Source organism: Triturus cristatus, chromosome 3_1 (genome assembly GCF_964204655.1).
Source record: "Triturus cristatus chromosome 3_1, aTriCri1.1, whole genome shotgun sequence".
Lineage (NCBI taxonomy): Eukaryota > Metazoa > Chordata > Amphibia > Caudata > Salamandridae > Triturus > Triturus cristatus.
This window is the reverse complement of record NC_140583.1, coordinates 209,920,523-209,941,854: the sequence shown is the minus strand read 5'-3', so window position 1 is coordinate 209,941,854 and position 21,332 is coordinate 209,920,523. Positions and strand designations below refer to the sequence as shown.

The 21,332-nt window shown below is 45.5% G+C and overlaps 1 protein-coding gene across 3 annotated transcripts in view; it reads left to right on the top strand.

Moving 5' to 3' along the window:
* The window catches only part of LOC146859938 (mucosa-associated lymphoid tissue lymphoma translocation protein 1-like), a 1,299,471-nt gene that overhangs the window by 850,769 nt on the left and 427,370 nt on the right, over window positions 1-21,332 (top strand). For all 3 annotated transcript variants that reach the window (XM_085643681.1, XM_085643683.1, XM_085643682.1), the window contains one exon: window positions 8,971-9,018. In XM_085643681.1, coding sequence (XP_085499807.1) covers window positions 8,971-9,018 — 48 coding nt within the window. The remainder of the gene's footprint in view (window positions 1-8,970; window positions 9,019-21,332) is intronic.

The window sequence follows — 21,332 nt, the reverse complement described above, 5'->3', positions numbered from 1 at the left end:
GTACAAACTTCCATTCTCAATCAGCCATTTGACCAGGAACACTTGTTCGGACCTACCGTGGATTCATCTCTCGAAGATGAAAAAATACACTGATACGGCTAAATCAATGGGAGCCTTGCAATCGCAAGCTCCCAGACGCTCCTTTTGTCACTCCTCTTACAGAGGCAACTCCAGAGGCTATTCCTCAGACAAAACCTCCACGTCTTACAAGACTTCTACCCAAACCACATTCACCAAGGGTTATCAGAGAGGAGGCTACAGAGGCAATAATACCAAAGGTAGAGGCAAAACTAACAACACCCGCTCTGCCACCACCCTTACCCAATGACTTTCCTCCGCTTCCCCCGAACCATCCCACACCTGTCGGGGGAAGATTACTACAGTTCCTTTCTGTCTGGAACACCATCACCACAGACAGGTGGGTGAGGCAAATCGTTCAAACAGGTTACTGTCTGGAGCTTACCTCTACCCCCCAAACATACCACCCAGACAGCACCCAATGTCATTAGAACATTTATCACTGGTAATCTCCCTCCTACAAAAACATGCAATAGAACCAGTCCCCCTGCATCAGCAAAACACAGGAGTCTACTCCCTGTATTTCCTCATCCCAAAGAAGGACGGATCTCTGAGACCTATCCTAGACCTCAGACCCCTAAATCTCTACATACACTCAGACCACTTTCACATGGTCACGCTTCAACAAGTCCTTCCTCTCCTTTCCCAAGGCGACTTTCTTGCCACTCTAGATCTTAAGGACGCCTACTTTCATATTCCCATTCGCACCTCTCACAGAAAATATCTCTTGTTTATAGTGGAAGGCCAGCACTACCAATTCAAGGTACTCCCTTTAGGAGTCACCACAGCACCCAGAGTATTCACCAAGTATCTGGCGGTAGTTGCAGCTCACCTCAGAAGACAACACATTCACGTCTCCCCATATTTGGAAGATTGGCTCATAAAAGCCAACTCATACGATCAGTGTGTATGTCACATTCACGCAACAATCCAGCTACACCACGACTTAGGGTTCACAGTAAACCACGCAGTCTCATCTACAACTGTACCACATACAACAGTACCTCGGTGCCACAATAGACACCTCAAAAGCACTTGTATACTCCAGTCCAGCCAGGATAGCAAGCATGCAAAAACTTCTTACAAAATTTCAGCCACAACACTCTCTTCCAGCTCGAGTGTTCATGCAGCTCATAGGGATGATGGCCTCTTGCATATTCATAGTACCTCACACAAGACTCGAAATGCGTCCTCTGCAGGAGTGCTTAGCACGTCAATGGAACCAAGCTCAAGGTCAGCTTACAGATCTGGTGTTGATAGACGGCCGCACTTATCGCTCTCTGCAGTGGTGGAACACCAAAAACCTTTCCATAAGGCGTTTCTCGGCCGGTTCCACAGATTGTGTTAACAGCGGACACATCGCTCTCCGGCTGGGGAGCTCATCTATTACATCACACCATGCAGGGCACGTGGACTCCACAACAAAAGTTACTCCACATCAATCACCTGGAGTTACTAGTAATTTTGCTAGCCCTAAAGGCATTCCAAAAACAAATATCAGGCAAAGCTGTCCTAGTCCGCACTGACATGACAGACATGTACTACATATAGAAACCGGGCGGGACTCACTCCCTACAGCTCTCCCAACTAGCGCAAAGCATTTGGAGATGGGCTATTCCTCAAAACATTTTTCTCCTAGCCCAACATGTTCCAGGAGTCCAGAACAGCATCGCCGATCTGTTAAGTCGTCAAACGCAACAGAATCACGAATGGGAACTTCATCCACAAGTTCTTCAACCCTTTTTCCAGTTGTGGGGGCAGCCAGAGATAGACCTTTTCGCCACACATGAAAATGCCAAATGCCCAAACTTCACCGCCAGATATCAACACCCATTGTCCAAAGGCAATGAGATATGGATGAATTGGTCAGGCAGATTTGCGTATGCTTTTCCACCTCTCCCACTCATCACACTGGTAGTGCGCAAATTGCAGCAACATTCACTGACCCTCATCCTAGTTGCTCCAACATGGGCCAGACAACCGTGGTACACCATGTTACTGGAACTGTCTCTAGTCCCGCACCAAAAACTACACCTCTCCCCACGCCTCTTTACCCAGAACCATGGAGAGATCAGACAGCCGGACCCGGAACACCGTGTTGAGCAGCGAACCTGGGGGAAGGTGCCAAGAGATTGCGCTAAGAGGGGTTTGAGGAATCAAGAGCTCTAAAGAACGGGGGCATGGTCCGATAATGTATGAGCCAGGTGTGTGGCCTTCGTGCCCCACAGCTTTGTGTCCTGAAATATAAGCCTATAATCTATTTTCGACCACATGTATTGAGAGGAGACACAGGTACCCTCTTGAAGCTCACCCTTGAACTATCTCCATATGTCAAGTAGGTGATTGTCTCTCATGATAGTTTTGGGCAAGGATGTTGCACCAGGGTGTGGGCAGCATGATAAACCAGATCTGGCATAACTGTCATCCAGGACTACATTAGAGTCCCCTCCCCAAAGTGGCACACCGTGCTCCCTCCCCGCCACCAGTCACCACAGTTTAGCAAAGAAGCCCAGATCATCTGTGTTTGGTCCTTATACTGCCACTAGGGTTAGGGGTTGTTCATATAGTGTTCCCGTTGTAATGACATAACACCTTTCTTTGTTAACAATGACATCCTTGGAGCGCCATGGCAGCCCTTAACGGATCAATTTGGCTACTCCACTGGCATAATTAGAATATAACAAGGTTTATGCCTTACCATACCACCTGGCTTTCAAACCTGGAGCAGTGCGTGTTGTGAGGTGTAGCTCTTGTAGAAAGCAGATATCTATATGGTGGTGTACGACATATGCATGAACAAGGCGGGATTTACGATAGCCCAGTGTTCACATACAGCAATTATGTGAAACAGCAATACAGTAGTCAGCTTGGGGTACCGACAGGTCGTGTGAGATACCCCATGTCACTTATCTGAAGTTGATTGAGCCGGCGCTCCCAGAAAGGATTCTGCCATTATGCCTGCCCCTCTGAAGCCAGCTCGGTCGTTTTCATTGAGGATCCTCTGAGAAGCCTGAACCGATCTTGCTGGGGATGCCCTTTTTCTTGGTGAGAAGCTTTGCAAACTTGATTGCTGACTTGTCATGTGTAAAGAAGTGTGGTTTACCATCCTGTGTAATGTGGAGCATAGCAGAATAGAGGAGCGTATAGGGAATTCCCACTTACTGAAAAAGTCTCTTAGCAGGAAGGAATTGGCATCAGGCGTTTTGGACAGCAATAGTGAAGTCTGATTAGAAGGATATGGAGTTGCCCTGATGGGTTATTGATTGTTTCTCACAGGCTAGGTGGAGAATCGTGTCTCTATCCCTATAATTTTGTATATGGGTCGTGCTGGTGCTCCCGGAGGGGGTCACTGGCCCAGGGATCGATGTGCCCTTTCTACAGTGAATACAGACGACAAGACCTCTGCGAAAAAGTCAAAAAGTTGTGACTCCACAAAGCTTTCCATTGTGGTGATGGCTGTGAATTCAGGAATGCCAGTGATTTGAAGCTTGTTGCGCCATGATCTTGATTCAAGATCCGCGTTCTTGGTCTTGATGAGGTTGAGGATCTTGTCCATCTGTAGCAGATGTTCCTCAGCTTGAGCGTCTTCAGAATTGGAGACACGATTTTCTACCTGTTCAAGTCTAGTGTTATGTTTGTCTACTCTTTGCTTCATGTGATCTAATCTGGTGGTGAGTGCATCTGGCTTGGAGTCAATGGCTCTAGGGCTTGTTTTGACATCAATTAACAGTTATTTAATATCGGTATCTTGCGTATTGCCACTTGGTAAGGTCTCCGAGGGAGTTTCCGGATGTATCTCCTTGTCAGCATGGAGAGTAGAGCATTTGTCCTCAAAAGTGAGCTTGGGCAGCCTGGCGTCTTGCTTGTCCATATTTGTCTAGGAGTCAGCATCGTAGCAATGGGTGTGCCAAGGGTCTCCCTGCATATAGCACAAACAGAGCGTTCAGGGCTCCTCCGCCCGTTGCATGTAGTAACTAGGTAGTGAGTCTGCGTCTCATCAGGCCCCGCCACACCCCGAGTCCGAACGGGGGGGGCACGAGCAGGCCCAGGTCCAGTGGGTTCGCTGACTGTGCAATGCTGGGCTCAGAAACTGATGTGCTGATTGGTTAGTCCCAGGCTCCAGGGTCTGACGAGGCCCCCTTTGTCAAGTGCCCAGGAGATGGCAGGGAAATGTAGCAGGACGATTGTATCAGTGCGTTGGCTGACCGGGAATCGACCTCCCTGCTTTAAAGCCCGCGGCAAGAGGCCCTACCAGTCCCAAAGCTATCGTGGTGCTCGTAAGGTAGTTTCACCCTGCTAGTGCAAGGCCACGCCTCCCTGCACAGCTATCCCATCCAGCGCCCGCAGAGTCACAAGCAGGCAGGTGGTCTTCCCCCTTGGACCAGTGTGTTGATCTGGGGTTATCGACAATGTCCTCTCAATGCCCTGGGCCTGGCCTGCTTTGCCCCGCAGACCCCAGGGTCCAGCGAGTGTCCGCAGCCAGGACACTTCCTGTGCAACTCTGGTCACAGCGGTCTCGCATGCATGACAAGGCCGCACAGCGGTAGGCCTGGGTCGGCACACTCACTGGCAGTTCAGATCTGGCCGTCAGCGGGTGGGTCCCACTCGTGCCTCTCATTTGCTCCACTGCAGAAGCAGTAGCAGTCCCGGCACCTCACAACTCCCTGAGGCCTGTCCCTTCAACAACTGGGGGGACCCCCGCTCATAGTTCAGAGGAGCACTGGTATACAAGCCGCATCCCAGCTCGTCCGGCGCGCAAGCTGCAAATGGCCATCTGCAGCGTCACGAGGTAGGCCCAGTCGGGCGCTCTGGCAGCCCCAGCAAGTTCGTTGCTCGCACAGGTCTCCTGGGATCGGGAGCTCCTCTATGTTGTCACAGCTGTGGTCTCCCGGTGACTCTCCCGGAACTGTGGGGAGTTAATGCGGTGCCTGTTCAGGATTTTGACGGATGTTCGGCAGAGCTTCTTTATCTAGTGGCTATCTTGCTGCTCGGTCAAGCTTCACCCCATTTGCCATTGCAAAGAAGCAGCGGAAGTTCCTAATATTGGTCGTGGGGCAAGACCCCTACCAATATGCCATCCTACCGTTTGGTTTAAAGTCAGCACCCATGACGTTCTCCAAATGTATGGCTGTGGTGACAGCACATCTTCAAAAGCACAGAATCTTTGTCTGCCCTAATCTGGACACCTGGCTAATCAAGGCATCCACCTTCTCAGAAGCCCAAACACATTTCAAATAGACTTGCGATCTCCTACATCGGTTGGGTCTCTAAGTCAACTTTCTCAAGTTCATGCCAACACCAGTCCTGAGGTTGCACTACTTAGGAGCTTCCATTGACACGCTTCAGAGGAATGACTCTTATACATTCTCCAGAAATGTCATACTCTACAATGAATGTGCCATCCAACAGTCCGCATAGTCTCCTTCCTTTCTCGGCTCAATGGCCTCCAATACAACCACCATGTACTTCTTGAACAAATATGGGGGGAACAAGGTCCAGATCCCTTTCACAAGAGGCACAGACGATCTGGCACTGGCTCCTCGCCAGGAATCTGAAGATAACAGCCACTCATCTTCCAGGCGTTCAGAATGTCCAAGCAGATGCGCTCAGCAGGGCTCTGGACAAAACCCACGAGTGGGAATTGAACGAAGATGTCATGCAAGATATTATCCGCTTGTGGGGCACACCTTCTACAGACATTTTCACCACAGCAGAAAACAAAAAATGCTGCAACATTGCTGCCAGATTTTACTATCCAAGGTCATTGGGGAATGTCCTATGGATCGAATGGTTTCTCTACACTTTTCCCCCCTATTCCCCCAATCCTGGTAGTCCTGCTGAAATACTCAACAACAGCCAAGATAATCCTCATCGCACCACAGTGGCCGAGACAATTGTGCTTTCTGGACCTTCTTCACCAGTTGCTCCATCCACACCCCAACCTCTCCTCCTTGAATTTGGCAGCATGGCTCCTGAGATAGTACAGTATGACCACTTGAAGCTACCACAGGACTGTATGGAGATTCTAAAGGAAGCAAAGTGACTATCCACACGATCTGCCTATGCCTTCAAATGGAGATGATTTTGCATCCAGACAGATAGACCTTACATCTTGCAGGAGGATGTCATTCTCCCATATTTGTTGCAACTTGCTAAATCTGCCCTGCAATTTTCTTCCCTCAAAGTCCACTTGGCTACACTTACAGCATACAGGAAAAGGCCTTCACAAACCTCTTTCTTTCGGTTTCTGGTTATCAAAGGTTATTAAAGATTTCCTGTAGGGGTTAAAAAGGGTCTTTCCTCCTGTTAGATGCCCCTCTACTCCATGGGAACTTAACGTGGTTATTTCACTTCTAATGCTACCACCTTTTGAGCCTATGCATAAGGCATCTCTTCAACATCTCATTGGGAAAATTGCTTTCCTTGTGGCTATAACATCTGCACGTAGCTTAAGTGAGATTCAGACCCATTTTGCCGATGAACCATACAAAGTCTTCCACTCTCCTAAAGTAGTGATGAGGACCCATCCCAAGTTCCTTCCTAAAGTTATCTCTTATTTTCACGTTACCAAACTATACGTTAGCCACTTTCTTTAAAATTCATCCACTCCAGCGGAGAGAGCCCTTCACTCTTGATGTAAAGAGAGTTTTAAAATTTGATCTAGATAAAAACAGATCTATTCACAAATCACAATTGTTCATCAATTATGGCCCAGTTCGCACAGGTCTGGCTACCTCCAAATAGTCCGTTCCAAGTGGATTGTCTCCTGCATCCTATTCTGCTATCAGCTAGCTAATACGACTCTTGCTGGCAAAACCAAAGCACACTACACCAGATGCAAGACAGCCATTACTGCCTTGATGAGAAATATTCCCTTGGCAGATATTTTCAAAGCTGCTACATGGAGGTCAGTCCACACATTCACTAGGCATTACTGTCTTGACTGATGCTAGAACGGATCCTCAAGTGGGACAGTCGTCCCTCAGAAATCTCTTTGCTTAGCTATCTATCTTGATATTGTTTCTGTCTACTCCACTGCTTCTGGGTGGATGGGCTTGCTACTCTATTCAACGCTTATGACTATACATGGAAATCCCCTATGAGAGAAGGTATAGTTTCTTACATGTAACTCCAGTTCTCTCATAGGAGTATTTCCATGATAGTCATAAGCCATCCTCCCTCATCCCAGGTGGAATAGACACACGTTCATGCTCCGCTATTATTCAGCTAGTACAGCTTACTAAAAACAGAGGTAACTACCTCTGGCTGAGCATGATGGGATATTGGAGGTCACACAGTTCTGAAAGACAGTCTCCTTTTTCTTTATTTATAATGGCAGCCTATGGGCTACATTGCCCTGCATGTCTTCATCCTTCTCTCTCATAGCAAAAGGGTTTGTGAAGGATATTTTCTGTGACCTTACAAAGATGTTCATGCATTAGGCGCATGTTTCCTTGGATATTCCACTTTTGTTCCTTCAAGATGAATAAGTTTGCTCCCTGTGGCCTAATCCTATAGGCTGCATTATGACTTTCTTAAGTGACTTTTCAAGGGCTTACTACAGAAAGGCGAACATCAGCACTTAAGAAGATATATTGGAAAAAGTGCTCTGGGGTCCTTGCAGGCGGGTGGGACTATTCAACACTTATGAGTATCATGAAAGTACCCCTTTGGAGAGAACTGGAGTTACAGGTAAGAAACTATACCTTCTCTGAGTTATATGGAGGAAGAAAGATTGCTTTGCCTGGATGACAGATGAGCAATTCTGGTTTATCTACAAAAGGTTCTACCCTTTCGTAAGGTGGAGTCTGTTTGCGACATTTGGCCTTGCTAGGAAAGGGGAAGTACCAACTACAGCTACATTGAGTAGATGGACATGGTTGTTGGTCTCTAAAGATAATGAGATGCAGGGCTAGGTTCCCCTGTTCTTGGTTCAGGGTAGGTCTACCCAGAGCTTGGCTTCTACAGTGGCAGAGCTGCAGAAGGCTTCAATTGGAGACATTTGCGGGACTGCGACATGGGCTGATTCCACGACATTTACAAACCATTATAGACTTGCTAAAGTCCAATGTATAAATGATGTATTTGGCCATCGTGTATATTGCTTCTATGAAGGAATGGGGGAATCCTTTTAATTTGTGTGTTCAGCAGGCATTGTCAGTTGTTATGGTTTATTACTTGCAACTTCTCTGATGTAATGGCTGAGAGTGAGGGAGTGGACGAGGCGGTAATGTCTGAATTACTTACTGGTGAATGCATTACTCTGCGTCCTATTCCCTCGCTTGCAGCCATGGCCTGTCTCACCATCCCTATCATACAACTGACAGTGGTTGTTGGTTGGAGCTTGTTACTAACAAGAGATGTGCCAGGTGGAGGGCCGTTTATTGAGTTTAACTACGTGGGACGGATGTCTGTGAGGCAGGAGATCCTCACATGCAGTGGCTGCAAGTGAAGAAATAGGACTCAGAGTAATACAATTACCGGTAAGTAATGCAGACATGCTTTCTGCATCCAGAATAAACCTGCATTACTCAGTGTAAAGTCAGACTCTATATACAATTCGCTTCAAGGGCAAAGAGATAAAGAATTTCAATATCTGTTCCTGCACATGTTGTCTTTGGGGTGAGGACTAACCATGTCAGAAGCTGTACCCCTACAGCACTCCTAATTCCCACTTACTTTCATACATGAGCAACTAATTTGCTCATAAAATTGTTTCTCGTGCATGGCAATGCATTGCTTCACCATCAGGGCACAGTGCTATACTATCTTCATGCTTATGTGTGTGAAGTGTTGGCTTCTGCATGACCGGCAGTTTAGTGTTTGTTATTTACAGTACCTGATATTGCTAAATTTTCTTAACCTGTCTATTTGTTTGTATGTGTTTTTTAGATGACGAAATTGCTCAAAGGACTTCTTTAAGTCACTCTTGTCCCGTGGGTAAGTGTTAGGGCTAATTTTTCCTTTTGATGAACCTCATTTTTATCTAGAGTATTAAGTGTACAAATACATTGTTAATAAGTAGTTACTGAGTACTTGAATTGCAAATCTTTGTAAAAATCAATTGTTTGGCAAATGCTTGAGAGTTTTTTGTTGACCGAGACATTGCTAGAGGTTACATATCCACCTTAAGCAATTGCAAACACCAAGTCAATTGTGTGTATTCATTTACAAAAGGTTGATTGCTTATGAGCAGTATAAAGAGTGATATTACTAGGTCTGCAGTGATGGGAGGTTGTTGTAAGGCGTGACAGAGCGACGAGCTAAAAGGGTTCTAGTTTAAGCTTTTGGTCCATGCTTATTCTGCCTGGCCCCAAGAGAAGCACAACCCCTTCAGTTCATATACAATCCCTCTCCCTGCGCTACCTAGTTCCTGTAGAAGCCCCACCTCCTGTATTGACGGGCTTCTGCAAATGCCGTAACTGGCCAACATACCTGGTATTTTAATGCTCATTTTTGTTTCCGAGCAGAATTATCTCTATCCCTCCAATATTTCTTCAGGCACCCATAAAATCGACCCTCCCTTGACCCTGGTCATGATACAGGCTCCTATCTAAGTGAGTATATGCCGAAGCAGTCTTGGCCTGGGCAGAAGGCATAGAAAAATGAGTTGTTTCCCTCATATATCTCAAGTTTTCATTTGCTCACCTTGTAATTGGTCTTTTTCAGTTAATCCAAAAACCAGAAACACTATACCTATGTATATTGAATCTCTATTAGGAATTCCGTATTTTGAAATTGCAAAGTGGTACAATTTCTAAAGAAGACCATTGTAGCATTTTCAAGTATATTTGATATGTTTGTTTCCCAACTAATCTCTCCCCTCGCCCTATCAATCCTGTCTTTCCAAACAATATCGGAGAAACATCTCATTTTGTGTAAAGGGAATGGTGTACTTGTTTATCCTGTGAGAACTTAATGTTACATATAAAGCTGGGTGTGAATGTGTCTAGTCCCGCATTCCCAATGTTTAGTCTATAGGGAACTCAATATAAGGACTACCCTCCTATAGATTTGTTTGTTTGGGCCCCATATCATGTCAAATCATTTGTATCGGTCAGAAATTGCCTCTCTGTTATCAATACATTCCATAAGCTTGACGCCACAGAGTGGGAAGGCATTTCTTCTTCCAGTATAAAGGCAAGATGGTTTCCAGAGCTCCCAAGCAGTTCCACATTATCAGGCGTCAACTGTAGTCTTGTATTTTAAGGTCGGAGAGCGAGGATTCCGAATGACAAATTTAAAATGGTTCAATCTGTGGGCAGTCCCACCGTATTTGTTCAAAGTCTGCTAAGAGGCTGCATCCTCTCCACCATAAGGCTGTGACTTGGGGGATAAAATGCATTCAATTTGGCTGCACGTAAGTGCCATTCGAATGCAACCTTGTAATGGCCTTTCTGCCTAGTATGTTATTAGAGTTAAGAGAAATATCTTGCCACAGTATCCTACATTGGTCACCTTCCATCTTCACATTGATGTTGTAGATTGGGTGGGGCTTCCAAGAGTATTGTATATAAAGCATAGATTGTCCTTTTGTGCAGGTCTGTTTTCACAAACTTTTCAGTTGGGGTTAGATCTTGAATATTAGCTTCCTTAGTAGTAGGGTTCATTACCAACTGTAATTGAGCATAGGTGGTATATTTCTGTTTTGTCAAAATCAAATTGTATTTTACATGTTTCAAAGAATAGGACCTCATATCTCTGCCACATCCGAAATAGCCCCTGCCTCCGTTTGTTTAAATGCCCTAGTATTAGAGCTGGTGTTAAGGCATGATTGAAGTGATTGGGAGTATGCGGAGAGGGTTATACCAGACGGTTAGTGTTCTTTTGGTATGAGTGCTAATATATGCATTCAGCATACTTTCTTATTTGGGTTTCCACACTAAGTTCTATAGGGCCCTGCCCGCCACTGCCCTATCCATTTGTGGCCACAATATCTGTTTCCTGAGTGACCAGTCATGTACAATGTGCTGTTTCATTGCTCTATGGTATGTCTTGAAATTCAGAAGTGCTAATCCTCACTGAATATTAGGCTGACATAGTGGTTTGTATGCAAAACTAGCCTGATTACCAAGTGACATTCAACATCCTCTTCTTAAGCTTAATTAAAAAAAAATGTGGTACTAGTGTTATGAGCACCTAGAAAAGATATAGCATTTTGGGCAGTATATTCCTCTTTACTGTATTTATTCTGTCCAAGAGAGGAAAAGTGGCGACCATCTACAATAACTATTGCACATGAAGGTAAGAATTGTTGAGTAATTTGCCTTGCAAAGGTGTGATGGGGGCCGAGGTAACTCCTGCGTATTTAATTAAATGGCTAGTCCATATAAAAAGTAACTGGGACTGCAAAGCCAGTGCGGCAGGTGGGTGTAAGCAGTTAATTGCAACTATAGTTGTAATTTGGATGTGCCAGGCATGGTCAGTGTTAGCAATATGTAGTCTGCAAATAATGTGATTTTATGTGCAGCTTGCCCAAAGAGTATTGGTCTTATCTCATCATATACTCTAATTTGTATTGCAAAGAGTGAGATACTGAAAATGAAGAACAATGGAGACAAGAGGTATCCTTGACATGGGCGTCTTCGCAGTCAGAGGAGTCTTAATACTCTGCCATTTAGTGAGTCCATTGAGGTGGGAGCATAATATCCTGCCTTCACCGTGGATATAAACCCAGGCCTAAATCCAGATACCTTTAGAGTCTTAAACTGCCAGTTCACTCTGCTGAACACCTTTTCAGCATCTAATGAAATCAAGGTAGTGGCTGATGCTTTCCTCTTGCTTTTTTCGATGTATGTGATTATGCAGCAATTGTTATCATGTGCTTACCTACCCGTGATAAACTAGACCGGTCAAGTTTGAATACACCAGAGAGAAGAGATTTTAGTCTATTATTCAATATCTTGGTGTATAGTTTAGCATCAACAAGTAGTGCCATTGGACTATACAAGGCATATGACGACATGTTTACCTAGTTGTAATAGGAAAGAGATATTAGTCTCCCCATTCTACTCTTAAAGAGGTTTGTGGTGCCAAAGTGAAAGCAAAGGGTTTGTAAAAACATTCAGTGTAGCCACCTGGGCTGGTTGCTTTGTGTATTTTAATAGATTTGATGGCAGTTAGGAGTTTGAGTCCTGTAATGGGCATTACTTTGTTTAGGGGATATGTGTTCCTCTACTAGTGGGGGGTCGGCTAAGTTTAGTTCAGTATATTATTATCGCCATTATCTAATCTATCCTATTCAGACAATGTGGTTTGTCCATTTGAGAGTATGTGTTCCCTATATATCCACTTCTAATTTCTGTCTTAGTTGCCCCAATAGGTGAGTCCATACAATGGTACATTGATCATAGGTCATTGTCTTTAGACTCAACCGTGTCAGCTCACCTTTAAATGGTAGCAGTAGCATTCAGTTTACCCCTTATCGTTGGGAATTTCCTTAAAAGGCCTGTGTTGAAGTTGTTTTCTATTCCTGTTCAGTTTTTGTGTGCTCCTCTTCAAGTAGGTCTTTTACTGCGCATCTCATTCCTTTTAAGTTATCTAGTGTAACAGTACATTTACCTTGAAGGCCCAGCTGTATGTCATCCCAACTACATATTTTGTTCACCTCATCCAGAGTATTCATTTGAAGGTACTGTGTGATGGGGTTTTGAGGGTCAGCTATTAGTGCTGGATATCTGGGTACTGTGTAACAAAATATCTGTTTTCTGATGGGTTGGTTTGGTGATTACATCGGAAAGATAGCTATATGGTTGCATGATCTGGAAGCTCTATTAGATGTTGTAGGAAAGTGCCCCTTTTTGCATGGTTACCCCCCACTTTTTGCCTGACATCTGATGCAACCCAACTTGATGTACCCTGGGCCCCTGCCAATCAGGTTCCCAGGGCCTGTGATCTTTCCAAAGAATGTACCTTAATATCCACAATTGGCACATCTCTGGCCACAGGTAAGCCATGGGTACCACGGGCACTGTGACCAGGGAAGGCCTTTAAGGGCTGCAGCACCTGTTTTGTCACCCTTAGAGGCCCTGCACCTGAAAAAGCACATACTGCCACTGCAGGCTGCGTGTGTTGGTGCAGAGAAAAGTGAAGGGTGGACATGGCACACATCCTTGTTTGCCCATGCCTGCAAACCATTGCCTGAGGCCTATGTAAGTCACCCCTCTAGCAGAGTGCACTAGCACTAAGGAAAGGGTACAGTGGAATAAGCCCTGTCCACCTACAGTGTCTAAGTCCATTCTTAGACACTGTAAATTTAGTAAAGCCATTAAGAGTATATGGTCTGGGAGTTCATTATGAACTCCAGAGCTCCATAATGACTTTACTAAAAATTAGGAAGTTTAGTAGCAAACTTCTCGGCAAATTAAACCCACACTAATGCCAGTGTAGGATTTAATGTAAAATGCAGTCAGAGGGCATCTTAGAGATGCCCCCTGAAAATCGACCAGCCCTGGTGTGGTTCTAAATGGCTGCCAGCCATTTGCCACCACCAGACAGGTTTCTGGACCCCTGGGTAGTGAACCTCCACTCTCTGGGTCCAGAAACAAAGCCCTTCCTGGGTAGAGGTGTCATACCTCCTCCCCAGGATGGTCTGGGCCCACGAAAGAGGAAGCTTCAAAGGCCTGCCCGCTTTGGAAGTTGTCCCTGCCTTTTGCTGCCCCCAGCAACTGGCTCCCACTGGTTCTGATCTAGGATCTGTTGACCCCAGACCTGCTACAAGCTCCGAAACGACACCTGTAGCCTCAACCTGAAGGGCTCCCCCTGACTGCTACCGAAGGCGGTAAGAAAACCACGACGGCGACCAAAGCAGTTTTAAGAAGTGGACCACAACCATAGGTGGTCAGGAGAATCCATTGCCAAAAGACATCTCCCGGACTTGGCTGACCCCACCAACGGTGTCCAATCATCCCCCAAGATCCAAGCTTACCTCTCCAGCATGTGGTCGCCTTCAGGAAGTCTCCCTGCCCGGGCCTGCAGCCTCTTTTCTGAACCCAAGATCTTCACCCCAGGAGCTTTGCTCCCACACCGAGGTGCCTGCTCGCAAGCAGTCCCTAACCGAAGGTCCCTTAGTCCCATTGGTTGATATTGGGCCCCTGCACTCTGCACCTGGCTGTCCCAGTGCCGCTGGTGGTGCAACTTGAGTACCCTTCTAGACTTAGGGGAACCTTTGTCCTAACCCCCTCAAACTCCAGCTCATAAGTCGAGGATTTACCTCTAAATCCAATAACCACTTTTCTCCATAGGAACCCATGTTGGTAGATTTTGGACCTCAAAATGTTTTAAGTGTGGCACTGTTATTGTATGGGGAAAAGTGAACTCAATTGCAAAGTATAAAAAGTCGTACTTGCCTTGTATTGCACAAACCTAAGGTGTGTTATCTAGGCATACCACCCCCAATTCTCATAGTAATCCAAAAGTGATCCAAGAGTAATGGAAAGTAATTGCTATGTAATTCAAACTGCATTTCCAAGTGATACAAACCTGTAGCAATTGCAAATTCAACCCCAATTGCATTTCCTTGAACAGTCTTGCATTTGAGAAATGTTATTTTACTTATCTGTGCCAAGTCTTGCTTGTTTCTAAAAATAAGACATAAGTATACCTTTTTTTATACTTATTGAATCGGTCTCAATACAATAAATGCTCAACACACCCCCTGGCTAAGCCTAACTGCTCGCCCACACTACCATAAAGAGAGCTGTTAGTACTTACCTAATTAAGCCTCTGCTATACCTCTGGGCACTCCCTGGACTCTATGCACACTATATCTTACTTTGGTATAGTATATACAGAGCCAGCTTCCTACAGATGTATTTTAGAATCATGCGTTAAAGTCATTAATGGGTTGTTTTCAAGTAAATAGTCTATTTGTGAGTGTACCGTATGGCTGTGAGAAAAGAAAGTATAGTTCATTTGATCTGTATTATTTTACCTTTGCAGGCATTGCAATTATAAGGTCTGTAATGCCTTCTTAAAAGTTTTGGAGAAGGCCCCTCTGAGTTGCAGCCACACCAAATCTGTCCTTCATCACGTACCAGATTAGATCGAAGTTTCCAGGCATAATGAGATTCCCTTCCACACAGATGGGCAATGTGTTCATTTGTCCTGACCTACATTTGGAGCATATGCCGTGGCTAATGTATCCCAGGTATTAGCCTACAAACCATGACGGATTGTCCCTCCCTCGATTTGTGATCTACAGGAGTAAAACCCAGTGATCTGTGAAGACACAATTATGTTTCCTTCTGGTCAGCTCTGATATGCATGTGGGTCTTAGATGTGCCTCATCTTGTTTTCATTGGTGTGTTTCCTGTAGGGTTATGATATAAAATCTCCCTTTCGCAAAAGTAGTCCCCAATATTTGTTCCCTTTTTTGCTCATTATAGTTCTTTCATATCTAATGAAACCAGCTCACGTTTCAGGTATTTCTAGGTTATGTTCATGTTGTGAATAATGAGATCCTCCATCATGCCACCGCCTGGTCTCTCAGTCCTCTTTTGTGGATAGTCCCCTCTATCGTGGATCAACAAACAATGAAACAATGTCTTCTGTTTTTCCCAATACATCCAGCTGCTACCCCAAACATATCGACAATAATATGAACTGTAACATTAAGAAATGTAGAATCCTGAGGCAATGCGAAGTGTGAATCTCCCCAGTTAGACGGGAATCACGTGGAGCCAGAGAAATAGGGAAAACTTTGTTGCACTGTAGTTATTTGTATCCTGATAATATGCCATGGTTGAAAGTAAAGATACAGTCAGCATATATAGCTTTTATATGCCGGTCATAAGTCACAAGGTGTATGTATGGTCAATTTAATTATTCCAGGTTCCTCGTGACAAAAAGGACAAGTCAGTAGATATCAGTTTGTCTCAGACTGCAGGGGTCACCTTTTTAATTCTCACCTGCTATCCCATCCCCGACAGGTGAAAAGTAAAAACCAAGAAGGTATTAATCGTATGAGACCTACATCATATTGTGTTGTTTCTCTTTGCTCTCATATGCCATTTTTCTCCTCGCTGCACTGAGTTCCAGGCTTACCCAAAATTCCTGGTACATTTTTCCAATAGAACATTCAAAGTTCTGGAAGCCAATTGTGTATCTCCTTCTTGAGGCCTGCGAGACCCATTATTTGAACTTGTAGCTATGAAATTTAGCAAGAATGTCTCTAGGTCTTTAGAGTTCTTCCAATTGCTGTTTGCTTACTCTGAGCCCTCTTTCTAAACAAAGTGAATGATGGCCTTCTCCTAGCCCTATTGAGAACATGCCGACCAGGAATGTCTCAAAGTTGGTGTCCTTCACTCCCTCCTTTATGGCTCTCACTTGAATATTGCCTTGTCTATAGCAGTATTAGTGTCCTTTTGTGAATAGAGCTGGGATATCTCAGACTATTATAGACATTCTACTTTGTCCTCTGCGTCCATTAGTCTTGTCCAAATGGGTTTGAAGGGCAGCAATTTGTGAGTTAAGATGTGTTTTGAGTGGCCCTTGGACATGCCCACTTTGAGTTCTTCCCTCAGGTCACTTTAGAATAGTTGGAGGCTGTTCTTCTGATCCATACTTTCAAAAAATATTTTATTTATAATAAGATGGCAGTATACAAAGCTACAGCATGACATCAAAGTGAGACAATCACATATTGCAATCAAATGTGCATAGCGGGTATATGTGGTGCCGGACAGTGCAAAGGGCTAAATCTTTTACATTCTTGTAACATATACAGTGTGTTGCAGGCTAATGTCAGCAGTCATAGACTACGTCTTCATATGCGTTAATTATTATACAGAGGGCCTGCAGGCCCGACATACATCTCTATTAGTTAAAAGGATATGACTCACAAAGTAGTATGCACAACTGTAGAGGAGTGTTCCACCTTATTGGGGGAGGCCAGGTCACTTTGCAAAAGATAAGAGGTAAAAGGCTCCCAAATATCTCTAGGTTGGGAGCTCTGTGGCATAAGCATCCAGAACACAGAGAGTTGTTCATGACCGTATACTGTGTCAGTGAGCCTCTCTTAGATTGTTGGGGCCCTCAACCATCCCCAGTGCATTACAACCCTGCGTTTAGCTAGTAGGAGCATCATAGCTGCTAGTCTGCAAGAAGCCTGCGGTACCTCTTTTACATATCCACGCAGTCCACTAGCTGGCGATAGAGGGATGAGTGTATAAGTGACTTCCCCCAATGTATGAAAGACCCTGGTCCAAACGTTTGCAACCTCAGGGCAGTTCCAAGCTAGATGTATGAAGTCTGCGTGGGGCGCGCAGCAGCCAGAATCTCGGATAAGCCCCATCAGCAGCAGTTGTGTGGGGATGTACGTTATAGATGATGCAGGAATTTGAAATGTATGAGGCGGAGCTGATAGTTAGGGTATGGCATTTCAAGTTGATTGCAGCAGAAAGTCCACTGGGCATCAGTTAAAGGAGTATCAAGATCCGAGCTCCAGGCTTCGTGAGCCTTTGGGACCAGTGTTGGAGCGGACTGCTGCATGTGGAGATAGAGGCGTGTTATTAGTTCACGCTGTGATGTGTTGGTATAGACGTGTGGTGTAATGTGGAAAGCCTTGTGTATCGTGCGATAGGTGGCACACAGCTGAAAGTAGAGTAGAGTGTCAAGCAGTGCGCGGGCAGGCGAAGATGTGGCCTCAGAGGGAGGATGAAAGTGGTCATTGGAATACAGATCTACAAAAGTACGATTACCTAATCTGTCTGCTCGACCTATTGCCCCTTTGTCGTGCTGCAGTGGTAGTAATGGGTGATTGACTACAGAGACAGCCGGAGCTTGCAGCATCGGGGTGCCGGCACGCCTTCGGAGCCCGTCCCATGCCCAACGCAAGCAGTGTGTGGTGTCAATCTCAGACCTAGGGGCCTTGTATGGTAGGAATAGAGCTGGGGTGTGTTGCCATGCTTACGCCCTAGCAAGTTCAATTGCTACATGCGATTGAAACGGCGTGGGGTGAACCTAATAGTGCAGATATTGAGCCTGAGCACACAGGGCGTAGAGATGCATATCCTGGGCACCCATGCCCCCCTAGGCCTGTGGTAGTGTGAGTATTTCGTACTAACATGAAGTTGCCGTCCAGCCAATACCAATGTAATTAAGTTGGACTGTATTCATTTGTGAAAGCTAGCAGTGAGGGGCATTGGAATATTCACAAATAGAGGAATTTGGGAAAAATAACCATTTTGGCCGAGGTGATACAGCTGGCCATAGACCGTGATAACCTGGACTATACCAGAATGCGGCCTTCCTACCAGTCCATCGTCCTTCGTAGTTCGCCCGCCACAGTTCTTCAGGGTTCCTGATGATTCATATGCCCAAATATTTGGTTGAACGGATATTCTGTGGGAAAGGGCTGGGTCTTCTCTGTCAAAGGAAAGATAACAGATTTGGCCCAATTGACTTGTATGTTGGAATAGTTTCTGAATTTGCGTTAAGGGGACTAGGTTGGTTTGCGGGTCCTGGAGATAAAGGGTAACGTCATCTGCATAAAGTGATACAACCAGACCTTGTGATGCAAAGCCTATGCCTCTATTTGCGTGGTTTTGCCGGAGATGCACGGCGAGGGGCTACATGGCCACAGCAAACAGTAGGGGGGAGAGTGGACACTCCTGTCTCTTGTGGCCCTGAATGGGTCAGAGATGAGGCTGTTGAGCCATAAGCGGACTGTGGGAAGGGTGTATAGAAGTTGAACCTGTGCAATGAATCTGGCACCTGGTCCCAGCCTCCGCAACCAGTGGGAAAAGGTATGTCCATTCTAATGAATCAAATGGTTTTGTAGCATCCAGTAATACGGCAGCAGCGGTGACATGTGGGTGTAGGCGATGCATTACTGCAAAGAGACTTCAGAGATTATGGGAAGTCGACCTTCCCGGAATAAAACCAGACTGGCCTGGTCGCACCATTGCTGGTAGCAGCAACAGCAGCCGGTTTGTCAAATCCTTTGTAAAGATTTTATTGTCGGTATTGATGAGGGATGAATAATACACATTACAACGCACTCGTTTACAACGCATGCCATAACAATGCGATCATTACAATGAACATGTTATGATGCATACCATTACAACGCAAGTCATTACAACGACTTGCTGTAGGGGGGGAGGCGCTGGAGTTTGGATTAGTTTAATTTACTATTGCAACTCCAGTCTGTGCAACAGTAGGTATTTTAAATCCAACACCTTCTGCCCCCTAGAGCAAGTCGTTGCAACAACTTGCATTGTAATGATATGTGATGTAACAACGCAGTCGTTGTAATTACCGCGTTGTAATGGCATGCGTTGTATCGACTTCGCTGTAAACGATGTTTACCATGAGGGATAGGGGCTGATAGGAGTCGCATTGGTCTGATGGTTTATCCGGTTTAAGTAGTGCAACTATAACAGCCTCTCTCAAAGATGGAGGACGGGACCCTGCTTCTATGGCATCCCGATAAATGTCAAGAAGCCTCGGGGCTAGGATCTGGTAATATTTTTGTAGAAGGCTGTGGTTAGTCCGTTTAAGCCAGGAACCTTGTCCGTGTTCAGACTTGCAGTCACCTGGGTTATTTCCTCCACTGTGATAGGGGAGTTCAGGAATTCCCATTGGGCATTAGATAACCAGACCAACTGTATGGTGTCCAAGTAAACTTGTAGGTCTGTGGAGGATTCCACTGGAGTGGCAGAATATAGACTGGTGTTAAAGGTAGCCATGATATGCCGGAGTTCAGATGGAGAAGAGGGCCCTCCGGATCTCAAAGCTTTGAAACATAAGAGGCAAGAGGCATGAGGCTGCCGGAGCAGTCCAGCCTCTCCATAGCGTATGTCCTGTGTTTCTTTGACTAAAAATTGTGTTTTGTGTGTCGCTTCCTTTTGGTATTCAGTCATCGTGTCCCGAATGGCAGCCATCGTGGCTGGATTGTTGGAGTGGAAAAGGTCTGATTCTAGGGCACCTATATCGGTTTCCAGTTTGGTGAGTGACCCACGGATAGCTCTGAGAATTCCATTCTGCTTAGCTATGCATATGCCCTGGACGACCACTTTGAAGGCCTCCCATAAGACAGAGGGAGAGTCGACGGAGCCAATGTTTTGCTCAAAGAATTCAATGATGGCCGCCCTTATTTCTTCTTTAAAGGCTGCGACGCGCAGTGCACCAGGTGGAAGATGCTAAGTGAATGCGCATGTGAGGGTATAGGATATTTGTATGGCAAGCAACACGGACATGATGATCAGAGAGAGTATGTAGCAGATGAGCTATTGATGTTGTCCATTGTCGCACATCTTTAGTGGTCAACCAGAAGTCGAATCTGGGCCAAGCATTATGGTGTGCAAAAAGATAGGTACCCTCACACGCATCTGATGTACAGAACACTACATATCTGTAAGGTGATTGTCAGAGATAATCGTGTATAAAGTTTTGGCCGCTGAGGTTCGACGGCGCTGGGAACAGCCGAACCTGTCCTGGGAGTCGTCTAATGGGACATTAAAATCTCCACCACATACTATGGTACTGGGACTGATGTAGGAGCTGAAAGGCCATACTATTGTAAAAAAAACTCAGGGTCATCAGTTTGGGCCTGTATATAGCAGACAATGTTAGAGGATATTGGTAAAGGGTTTCCGACCAGTGTCTGCCATGGTAGACCCTTTTTAACTACAATAGTAATCCCCAGGCATAATTGGAGAAAATCGAGGAGTATATGACCCCCCACCCTCGTTATAACAGGCCACAGATTGAATCCTTAGCCAGATTGGTTTCTTGTTGGCATCAGTTATTGACTTTGTGTCTAATAAGGTAAGCATGCACCAGTTGAGCCTTTCAGCCATCATTGAGCCCGCGCACATTCCATGTAAGCTGACAATCCGCCACAGAGGCCGGGTGGCCGAGCGATGAATCCATAGGAGGTCTAGACTAGCTGTAAGCATTGAAGTATATGTATAGAAATACCCCATAATAACACTACAAAGCAATACATTGTAAACACCCCTGGGAGGACAGTGCACATTAATAAGGAGGCGCTTTCACCCCGCCCCCCACCCCAATCAGCAAGGCGTCTGTATTGCATGATCCCGGAGACATCAGTCGTTATCACTAAGCTACGCCCCAGTTGAGGAGTGCGGCGAGGCTGCCGGGCAACGGTTAGGTTTGACTTTCTATTTGGCAAATTTCAGGGCCTACTTAGCATCTGTAAAATAGTGCGACATGCCCTCATGAGAGATCTTGAGCTACAAGAGGGCATATTGTATGCCTGCCTGTTGAAGCATCCTCTTGACAGG